This window comes from Chironomus tepperi, unplaced genomic scaffold (assembly GCF_022539635.2).
Source record: "Chironomus tepperi strain 1889 unplaced genomic scaffold, CSIRO-AGI_Ctep_v1 contig_337, whole genome shotgun sequence".
Classification (NCBI taxonomy): Eukaryota; Metazoa; Arthropoda; class Insecta; order Diptera; family Chironomidae; genus Chironomus; species Chironomus tepperi.
The window spans coordinates 3,771,646-3,783,723 of NW_027226459.1; the positions used below are offsets into that span (position 1 = coordinate 3,771,646).

The window sequence follows — 12,078 nt, forward strand, 5'->3', positions numbered from 1 at the left end:
AAATATTATTGAAAATTGAAATTTTTATTGGAACTAACCAGCAACAACTCGTTCATCAAAAATTTATAATTTTCGTCGTTTTTTTTTTTCTTCTTTCGCCGAGACAGAAATATTTATTTTGTTTGTGCTTAATTCTTTCTTTTTTTCGCAAAATAAAAATAAAATAAAGATTTTTTTGCGGAAAATTTAATTTGAAAATGTGAGAGGAAAATTGAGAAAATTTGTGAAGAATTTAAATGAAAAAAATTGAGAAAATTGAATAAAAATTGAATGAAAAATTGAGAAAATTTAAATTGAGAAATAATATTGAAAATAAACTGAAGAAAAATTGTGAAAAGCAGAAAATTGAACGGAAAATTGCTAATAATTTTGAGTGTGGAAATTTCTCAAAAGTGAAAAATTAAAAATTTAAAAATTTTCTCAAAAGTGAATTTAAAAAAATTCAAAAATTTTCTCAGAATTGAAATTAAAATTCTGAATTTTTAAAATACATAAAAAATTGAATTTTAAATCCAAAAAATTCTTCAAAAAGTGAAATGAAAAATTCAAAAAAACTCAAAAAAGTGAGAATTTTAAAAATTCAAAAAAACTCAAAAAATTGAGAATTTTAAAAATTTGACATCCGAAAAAACAAAAAAATTTGTCAAAAAAAAGTCAAAATAAATGTCAAAAATCCGCTTAACAAAAATTTCAAAATTTCGCCTCAAGAAAATCAGCAAAAAAAATCCCTAAAAAAATGTGAAAAGTGAAAAAAATTTCTTTCCTATAAAAAAAATAAAGAAAAATAAAAAGAGTTAAAAAAGAAGTAAGAATCTACACATATGTATATGTATATTTGTGAAATGTGCGAAGAATGATCTAAAAATAATTTATATATATAAAAAAAAAGTAAAAAGGAGAAAAAAGGCAAGGAGAAAATGTGAATTGAAGAGATCTGTGAGTGTCCATCTAAAAAGAAAATAATTATAAAGAGGAAAGAAAAAAAAAAATTTTAGTGCCAAAAAATAAAATAAAAAAAAAAAAAATCTTTTTTTGCACAGATTTTTCAAATAAAAATTTGTGTCGGAAAGGAGCGAGTGAGAGAGAGAGAGAGCGAATTAAAAATAAATTATGCATTGCAATCCAAAAATAATTTCAAGCTGAAGTATATATATATGTGTGTAAAATGTGAATGAAAATGATCAACATGCAGTGTAACGCACAAGATTAATTAAATTAAAAAGAAAAATAGAATTTTACAAATAAAATTTTTTTGCAATTACCCCAGTCGTGTCTAGTGAAACTAACAAAAAAAATATATATAACCATGACAGAATTAAGTAATGTACTCAAAACCTACCAAGATAATGCACTAAAGACGCTTCAAGGACCAGCCAGTCTATTCTATAATACACATCAATACCATAAAGGTCTTAAGCGTGAAATTGACTCACCGCCACCACAGGATGATGATTTTAAGCACACATCACCGTCACCAATGCAATGTAATATTTCTATACCACCCGGTACCGTCATAGAACGTGCCGAATCAAATCGTCAAATTTCATCACCATCAACACCGCCACAACAGCAACAGCAACAACAGCCACAAAGTCGAGACTATTGTCCATCGCCATCAATTACATTTGTACCAATGATGCAACCAATTCAATCACAACCAATTCTTACAGCACCAGATAGTGAATGTGGTGAACTTATGGAATGTATCATTGAAGGACGTCCAATTGGATGTTTTCAAGTTGGTGGTGAGCTAAGACTATGCTTTCCACAAATCCTTAACAATATTCTACCCGAATTTCCATTGGAGCGTATCCATCCAACAATTGAGGATTTACACATCCATTGCTCATTGAGTACACCTGAACAATTGGCTGAATTTAAACGTGCTAAAATTTTACCACCAAATGTACCACCATGTGGTCTAATTACACGCACAAATGCTGAACGTCTATGCAGTGCATTACTACATAAATCCGTTAAAAAGAAGGACATAAATCATCAAAATTATTTCTCATTTCGCGTTTATCATCGATGCTTTGGTAAATCCGAAGGCATTTGTACACCAGAATTATTTACATTTAGAGATCGTGAATGCATTGAATGTGTTGAATGTCATGGTATGTTGGCACCAAATAAATTTGTATTGCATGTATGCAAAAATAAACCAAAAGAAAATTCAACATGTCATTGGGGTTTTGAGTCAAATAAATGGCGATCATATATTCATGTTGCTATGAGTGAACCAAATCAGGAGAAATGTACGAGATTATTGGATGAAATGTGTGCACTTGAAATTGACTTTGAACGTGTTCTTTATGAGGCGAATAATCAAATGGACGAGACAAATAATTTGAAACGAAAGGTGAGTTTTAACACTTTTTATTTTTTGGGGATGATTTTCATTCAGCTTACTTTGGGGCGTCCCTTTAAGAAATTATCAATTTAAGACAACTGTGAATTTAAGATAATTGTGAAGATCTTGTCAAGTGCTAGTGCAAAATTATTAATTTTTGAACTAGTTGCAGTAATATTTTTGATGGTTTTTGGGACAGTTTGGACAGAATTTAAACTGTCAACTTGGATTTTATGGGATTTGAGAAATTCCAATGGGATTTTAACTAAATGAAAAATTGTTTTAAGAACTTCAAATGAGATTTCAAGTTTTAAAAATTGTTTTTGAATTCAATTTTCAATTCAATTTTGAATTTTGCAAGTTAATAATTTTGAAATATTTCTGAAGACTTTTCTTGATTTCAAAAATGTTTATGAATTTTTAAGAAATCTATTATTAAACTAATATTTTATTACTTTAAAAATTTGGAAAATAAAATTTTTTTGAATTTTAAATTAATTTTAATTAAATTTAAAAAACGATTTGTTTCTAAAAATTTTCAAAATTAAAGAAATTTTTTTTTTTACAAATTTAAAAAAATAGAAATATTCAAGTTTTTTCAAAATATTTAAAATTTAAATTCTGAATAAAAATTATAAAAAAATTTCATAAATTTTACTCAATTTTAAATAAATTTTGATTGAAGTTAAATATCCAAGAAATTAAGAAAGAAAAATTAGAAAGTCAATAAAATTAAATTTTCAAAAGTTTACAAAGCAAATTTTTAAAGTAACGAAAATTAAATTTTCTAAAATTTAAAAAAATAAAATTTTCACAAATTTTATAAAAATTAAAAAAATAAATATTTATTAAATCGACAAAGTAAAAATGATGATCGAAAAATTAATTCTTTAGAAATCTTCAAAGATTTTAAAAACAATTGTCAGAAACATTTTAGAATTGTTGAATTAAAGGAAATTAAAGCTTCTAAATTTGATAAAAAATGTTCTTAAATTTTTTATTTTTCTTCTTTTAAAAATCAGCATTTTTAAATTCATTCTTTTCGAATAACTAGAATAGTTTAATAGAAATTTGGAATTTTTCCATTCAAATTTTTAAAAACATACATTTAAATTTGAACTTTTATTTAGAAAAGAATTCAAAATTTTGATTTTAATTAATTTTAAAATTATTTAAATTTGGAATACATGAAATTCATTTAAAATGAATTAAATTAAAAATTAATTTTTTTATAATAAAATTTTAAATTTCATAATAATGAAATTTTGACAAAATAATTGTTTAAAGTAAATAATCTGAATTTTCTCAACGTTAAATGAAATTAAAATTAAATTCACCTTCTAAGTCTCTTCAAAAACCTAATTTTCAATCTCAATATCTTCAAATACCTCCAAATAATCCCAAGAAGCTGATATCCCAAAAACCTACATTGAAAAAGAAAAATTATCTAAAGCTAAAAGGAAAATCCCAACGATCTCAAAAATGGAATAAAAAGTGAAGTGAAAGAATAAAAAGAATCTCGAGCAAGTCTATAAATATAAAAAAAAGTCCGTACAAAAAAAAAATAAATAAATAAATAAACTAAATTAAAAATAAATGAGAAATTTGTGAGAGCAAACCCGATGTATGTGTATATTTATAAATTTATTTCAAATGAAAACAAAATTTGGCAATGTTGCAAAACGAGTGAAAGGAAAGAAAAGAAAGAAAAAAAAAATAAAATTGATTTAGAATTCTACAACAACAACAAATGGAGGAATAAATGCGACAAAAAGCGACGACAGTGAAGCTAAATTACGCGCGCTGCGAGAGCAATGAGTAGGAAAAATTGAATGTTTTGATTATGTTGTGGACATTATTAATCTCTAAGTCAGATTCTCTTGAGAAAATAATTATTAAAAATTTTTGTTTATTCTCTCAAAATTTTGTTATTTATTTTTTAGAATTTGAACTTGAAATAATATTTTCTTCTTCTTAATTGTGTTTGCCTTTTGATTACGTATTTTTAATTTAAATAAAATTATGACAGATGATAAGAGAATAATTACGTAATTAGCGACAGGAGGAAATTCGGAAAGAGAGTGAAATATTTGAAATATTTGTTGGAATTTGAATTTTTGAGAGAATTATTTGGATTTGAAAATTTTTTTCGAATTTTATGCTCAAATTTGTGAATTAAAAATTGAGAATTTTGATCGAAAATTTAATTTTCTGAAATAAATTTCTTCTTTTCTTGAAAAAGTGAATTGAAATCAAATTTTGAATTCAAATTGAATCTTGAATGAATTTGAGTTTAATTCTCGGTTCAAAATTGAAGTCGATTCAATTTTTTCATACGAAATTCAAGTCAATTTCTAGCTCTGTGGTGATATTGAAGTACCGGTAATATTGAAAATTTAATAATAATCCAAAAAAATTCACACCATTTTCAAACAAATCTCTGTTTAAATATGCAAAATGACGATAAAAGCCTTCAAATTTTTAATTTTTTAAATTAAATTTAAACTTTTTTTAAATTTTGAAATTTTTAAATTTCATTTATTTTTAAAATTGAATAAATTCAAATAATTTGAATTAGATTTCAAATTTTTAAATGATTTCCAAAAACGATAACTTAGTCATCGACTCAAATTCTGCCCTAAGACCGACGTGACTTCGATTTGATTACAGATTCGGATTACATTGAGCATTTAGTCAAAGTCAAAATTTAAGAGCAATGCGAATCAAAAGGAGACAATTTTGACAAATTTTGGGAATAATCCTTAATCGAGTGTTGAGATTTAAGCTAGAGCTAGTCAATAACTGAACATTCATTTGCCTTTAACTAGTAATGTCGTATTCTTGTCTTTTGGATGACCCAAAATATAGCAAAATTCATAAAAAATTGTTAAAAATCGTCCAAAACACCACAAATAAATTCAACAGCCACAACAATCCGAGTCAAAAGTCTCAACAAATTTCCAAAGAATCCAAAAAAAAGAAAGAATTTCATATTCAACATAAGAAATTCCACAGAAATGAAAACATTCTCTCTAATTTCACAGAATCTATTACACAAAAAAAATGTCGAGCATGAAAGCATAAAAAACACAAAAAAAATTGAGCAGCATTCACAAAACAATTATTTACAATAGCAAGTAGAAATTCATTCTTCATAAAAATTATGAAATTCAATAATTGTAAAGAAACTCATCCACATACATGCACACAATCATGCTCTCTTCTAGAAAATCGAGTTCTCTCTTGCCTTTCCATTCCTCCGGCTGTCATGTCTTGCTTTTTGGCAACAATGCAACCCTTTTTAATAATTTTTTTGAGAGAATTTTTGATCCTCAAACGTCCAACTATGTTTCATGCTAATTTCTCTCTCTCGTCTATTTATGTCATATTTTTTTTTTACTTTACTGTGACTAACTGACTGTCTATAAAGTCATAAAAATGTAAAAAAATATTATGGGCAATAAAAATTCATAGCATAAACTTCTCCAGCAACATAAAAAAATTCTCTTTTGTTTCTTTTATTTTTTATTGCACTTTTTGGCATTGAGAATGCCTCGTTGCTGTCTACCATTGTTGTGCAAAATTACGAATATATATATACATAAGTTGCATAAGAGACGAGAAGAACGTAACATAAAAATTTATATATTTTATTTTTTTTGTATGTATGCTACATTCTGTACTATAAAAAAATAAAGTTTTTAACACAGCAGGGTAGTTGAGTGAAATAAAAATAAGAGGGAGATGAAGACGAGCTGACTCAAAAAAAAGTGGAAATATAAATTATTTTTAAATTAAAATGAATAAAAATTGTACAAGAAAAGTTTTGGTAAAATTGGTTGAAAATTTGGTGAAGTTTTGAGGGTTTTTTGGGGTTTTAATTGATTTAAGGGGCCAATTTTAAGCTTTTTGTGACTTTAAAAGACCTTATTCATTTTTAAAGGACGGCAAATGATTCTTAAGAATCCAAATAGAAGTACATTTGGGTGAAGACACCCAACACATCACATAGGGGGCGTTCGTCTTGTTAGTTTCAGTTTGACTCTCTCCTTGGCTCTCTAAGCTTGTATTTAAAGATAAGACCTTATTAGACCAACACACCCTATATTAATTAGAGCCTGGTTTCGCTCCTCTCCGTTATGTAGCTTGAATTGGGTTTGGATTGACGATCTCGACCGCAAGAAGTTGAAGATCGAATATGGTGGAGTTAATCTATGATTGAGTTTTTTGTGACTAAACGTTTCGGAAATTCCCAATGATTTTTGATTTGTACCCTCTTTCTAGCACCTCTTCCCATCACCAATAACCCCTGATCATACAATCAAAATTAAGGTTCAAAATTGAACTTTTGGTTAAAGTCGTTAAGTACCTCAGTAGAGTAATAGGCAACCAGTTGAACTCTTCTTTGACTTGGACCTACCAGATGCCATCAGTTCGAATCCTGACAAACATCAATAATCAGCAATGCTTACCATAACTCACACTTTATCGATTCAAACCCAATTAATTCCTAACAACACCAAATGTCAACCTTCATTTTATCAAAAAAACATGAAGACTTTTAGTTCATTGACTCAGTTCATCGACCCCCATTTGATATTTGGATGACCAAAGCGCTTTACTAAAAATATTTCACTTCATAAAGCAACAACAACAAAAAATAAAATCATTTCAACATCAGACATGTTCGGTTCATGTTTTCAAAAATAAAATTCAGCTACTGCTGCTTCGAAATCCCAACGTACAAGAAGGTTTCACATTCATACTTGCAAAATCCGCAGTGTCTTTATTTTGTCTACTCGAAATGCATTTGCTTCACTTGCAAAAGTACAAAAAAAAAGAGATTCATTAAATTTCAATAGCACCATTGCACTGCATTTTTATGCTCAACTGCGCACAGTTCCAGTGCAAGATATTTATTCTCTATTTGTGCATTTTCTTAGCTTTTTTTTATTTCATATTATTGAGCTGTCGATTTCTTATTGCGAATTGCTTCAATGAACTTCATTTTATATATCTTTTTATTTCTTAGTTAGGTTCTATGGCTGTTGGGGGAGGGCTGGATGGGGATGGGAATTTGGTGGGCATTTGAGTTGTTGGGAAGGAATTTGAGAATTTTAAAGAATTTTTGTCAAAATTTCGAATTTTAAATAATTAAAAATTGACCAAATTCATCCTTAACCCCCCAAAATTACCCCCTAAAACCCCCTTAACCTCCTAACAATTCCACCGTTCCTTGATCTCCCAAATTGCATCTATTCTATGCACTCGTCGATGTCATTTACCCTTAACATCTACACACATTGCACTCAGACACTCGACGTCATTCGTTACATTATTTTGAGCAATAATCGAGTTCAAGCTATAAAGTTATGTGAGCAACAAACCCTCGACTATCATTCCTTTGTCAGTTTTTTACTTTCATTATCACAAAAGAAATTGAACAAATTGAATTATAAATCTTCATATTTGCTGGATGTTTGAAGTGTGACTAAATATTATTAGATCAGTAAATGTTAGATTAGGGGTGCATGAGATATGCAATAGGTGAACATAATATACATTACATATGTGTGCAGAAAGAAAGGTCGCATTTACAGGTTGATTGCACCTTTCTCTCCCTTTTCTTCCATTTCTTCTTATTCTTCTTTGTTCGATTTTTATTATCCTTCACATTTCTCCTCATGTATACATGCACATTTCTCTTTCTTTTTTTAAGTTCTTTAGTTCTCATTTAGAATATGTCAAGTTTATGAACCTTCTGAAAAATATTACAATTTTATGCAATGACTTTTAAATGGGAAAGTATGCTGAGGGGATGGTTGAAGGATACTTTTTGAGGAATTTGAGCGCATTTAGTGGTATTTGGAATGGGATAATGATGGAATTGATGTAGATTCTTAAGTTAAATTGCATCAATTGAACGTCGAGAAGTGAGTTCCTACTGATGAGGGATTTAAGCAGCTTTAGTGTGGTTTAAGCCCTGTTGGTCACATACCAAGTAAGATTTCATCAATTTAGGCATTCAATAGAGTCGGACACTATCCTATAAATTTGTAAAAACGCGGTTTTCACGCAAAATTTCAAAGTCCGACTCGGGGCTCAAGCTGACACTCTACCAAGCAGTATGCTAATCCCAGATAGCTTAGTGGTTGCAAACACATGACTAGAAACAGCAAGGTTGAGAGTTCATTCCCAAATGACAGTCAGGTCAATTATAATCCATGAATTCTCTTACATAGTGCCTGCAACTAGTTCAATCATCGACTGTTGCTTGACAATTGCTAATCCCAACAGAATTAACTCTAAATTCGACCAATCATGCCTTCCTCGTCATCAAACTCATCTGAAGAATCTACAGAAAAATAGCAAAATCCAGACAAAATGCCACATCCAAGTCCAACCACCCCCCAAGTTCACCAAACCAATTCTATTCCCATAAAAAATGTTCAACTCCATAAAATTCCTTCAACATTATTTGTGCTTCCACTAAAAAAGAATTCACGAAAGAATGTAAAAATGTGAAAGAACCATGGCACATACATAGAAGAGAAGTTTTCTTTATAGCACCAGCAACAACTAAATCGAGTACATAAATTAAACTAAAAAAAAGTTCATTTTGAGGCAAAAAGTCGACGACAGTTAGTGCAGTGCACGAAAAAAAGAAAGAAGCATAAAGAGAGTGAGAGCATGCAACAAACGTCAATGGTCGAATGTCATAAATCTCTCATTTTGTGTCTCATTCATGCACATGGGCTAGATAAGTTGTGGTATATGCGAGACTAATTAAAAGTGGCATGACTTTATGCTGGTCTCTACCTACCCTAAGCAACAGCCAGAAAAGGCCTCTCCATTGAGTATAATTTACATGGCAATAGCATGCAGCATGCATGTGCCAATTAGACTCTCAATTATGACATTCCTTTCTTCCTAACACTTATAAATTGAAATTGATTTTGACATAGAAGTCTTAAGTGAATTAAATGCATTGAAAAAGAAATTGGAACCTTCACTTACTGCACATGCGAAGAGATACATGTTCTCTCGCTTGCCTCAAAAAATTTTATATCTGCTGTGTATGCATGAGGATAAAAATAATAATCCACGATAATTATCTCGATGCAATATAATTTTCATGTTTCTCTATTTTACTTTTACGTTAGTGCTAATTAGCAGTAATACTTGCTGCTGCTGCACATTTTTTTTTTTTGCTGTATAATTTTATGTGAGGGATAATTAAAAGCGAAAGATTGCTATGTTCTGATTTTTATTTCACCATTAAAAAGGATTTTTCTTTTGTGTATATAAAGGCAAATGTGCATTTGGAGTGAATTTATACTTTTTTTCATTTATTGTGGAATTGAGGATTACTTTTTGTGTATTTTTGGAGCAAATTGTGGTCAAATGAGAGTATTTTTGGGGATATTAAAGTTGGGATGGTTTTGAGGGATTAGTAAGGATGGTGGACTTTGTGGGGATTATTTTTGTGTATTATTTACTTACTTGCTTATTTCGTTGGCTGTACAGATCATCTGTGGTCCATGGTCTCTCTCAGATTGCATCTTAAACTGGCTCAATTGCTTTCTGCACTTTGCCAATCATCAATATTAAATTCTTCATTGTTTCTGTCAGCAGCTTCTCTCCAAGAGTGTCATTTAACTGTACCTATATTCCTATACTTGATTTTGAACAATATCTAGTCATTTTTGGTAGATTATTCACTGTTATAAGCCTTACAATATGGTTTGAGCATTTGTGACATTTAAATTGTGATTAGGTTCATTATACTGCTATACCTTGGGTGATGCAGATGTGTAGAGCTGTTAATCAACTGTCATCGATGGTTGCGTCAAGGATGCAATCAAGAACACTAAGTTTGAAGGTCAAAACCCCTCAGATACTCAAGTAAATGATCCATTAGGTGCTAATTGATTCAAAATCTTCAATAAAATCTATAAATTCCGTACCAAAAATTCAAATGCAGCAAAATAGCTGCCACTAGATGTCTTGAAAAACACCAAACAATCTTACTTCCTCAATTCCCCCACCAAAAATCCTTCAAAAATTTTATAAACACACAAAAAATATTCATCCAAAAGTCAAAAGATCCCACAACAGAAAAACAACAACAAAAAGAGTAACTGCATCACTTTATGAGTGACTCTAAATAATTCATAAAGCCACGTGTTTACTTACTTTTTTACGAGCTCCCTTGCCAAAAGTAGCAAATAACAAAAAAAATATTTTTTTCTTCTTTATTTTCATTAAAACTAGCGAGAAAAAAGTACACAAATTTTTTTTTTATTTCTCTCGCTTCCATTGCATGCCAAGAATTTTTTTTTTTCTTATTTATTCTATATGCTACGTGTATGGATGAATGTGTTTTATATATAAAATTTATAAAAAAAAAGAAATGCACACTATTAAGAGCAAAAAAGGAGGAACAAATGTGAAGATCTTTGGCATACATGAAAGTGTTTTTTAGATGAGCTTATTGAATGGAGTTTTGGAGGAACTTGTGGTTGCATTAGAAGGCTATGGGATGCATATATTGGGCTTATTGATGGAATAACAGGAAGCTAGGAGAGTAATTATGTCAGTTTAGTGAATTATGACAAAATATTTCTCAAAAACCTAATCGACCTAGTTCAATTCAGTTCAATCAAGTTCAATTCAGCTCGACCTAGCTCAATTCAGCTCGACCTAACTCAATTCAACTCGACTAAGCTCAATTCAGCTCGACATAGCTTCATTCAGCTCGACTTAGCTCAATCCAGCTCGATCAAGCTCAATTCAGCTCGACTTAGCTCAATTCTGCTCAACCTAACTCAATTCAGCTCAATCTAGCTTCATAAAGCTTAATTCTGTTCGATCAAGCTCAATTCAGCTCGACTTAGCTCAACTCAGCTCGACTTAGTTCGATTTAGCTCGACCTAACTCAACTCAACTCGATCTGGCTCAGCTCGAGCTTGCTCGATCCAGCTCAACCCAGCTCGACCCCCAACAAAACTAACTCAAGAAGACAATAAGTCTATAAATCTCTTTTCTATGCGACGATGTCAGTTTTTCCCTCAACGCCACAATATAAAATCGATACAATTTTTTTTTTCTTTTCTGCACATCACCTTCAGTACACGACTTCTCATCACCTTCACGACGATTATTTGCGACGAAATTACAAAATTTGTGCGTTCTACAATGACCTTTATCATCATAATTTATTATTATTCTGTATGAATAGATCTCATGAAATAAAATGCTTTAAAAATGTGTGCGAAATTTGCAGTTCTTCTGACCAAAATAATGTGTTTATACATATCGGCTCGTCTCCATTCTCAACTGTCTTCTTCTTGTTCCACACTCAACGGTCGCAGTCGCTTATATTATTTTATTTTTTTTTTTATAGTCGACGATAAAAAAAAATAAGAGATTCAGAATGAATTTGCGAAGATGAGCCACGGCATTGCCAAAAATACATATACACACACACGACATAGAGCTGTGCCTGTGTGTGCATGATTGTTTTGGTAGAAAATGAAAAAAAAAAAAACATTTCGTGAATTGCGAAAAAAATGAAGATAAAAAAAAAATGTTCACAAATACAACTGCATGCCAGCCAGCAAAATAAATAATTTTTTTTTTATACTTCCAATCTCACTTCTTATTCACTGCTGACTCGCCGAGGTCTAAATTTAAACATTTTCATTTCGCTTGTGTGTTTTTCG

At 30.0% G+C, this 12,078-nt stretch overlaps 1 protein-coding gene across 1 annotated transcript in view; it reads left to right on the top strand.

Annotated features, from left to right (window-relative positions):
- The first annotated feature begins 540 nt into the window (after positions 1–540).
- Snoo (Sno oncogene) overlaps positions 541–12,078 on the top strand; it is a 229,714-nt gene continuing 218,176 nt past the window's right edge. Inside the window, exon 1 of the mRNA XM_070644365.1 lies at positions 541–2,362. Within this exon, the coding sequence (XP_070500466.1) occupies positions 1,307–2,362 (1,056 nt within the window). The 5' untranslated portion in view covers positions 541–1,306. The remainder of the gene's footprint in view (positions 2,363–12,078) is intronic.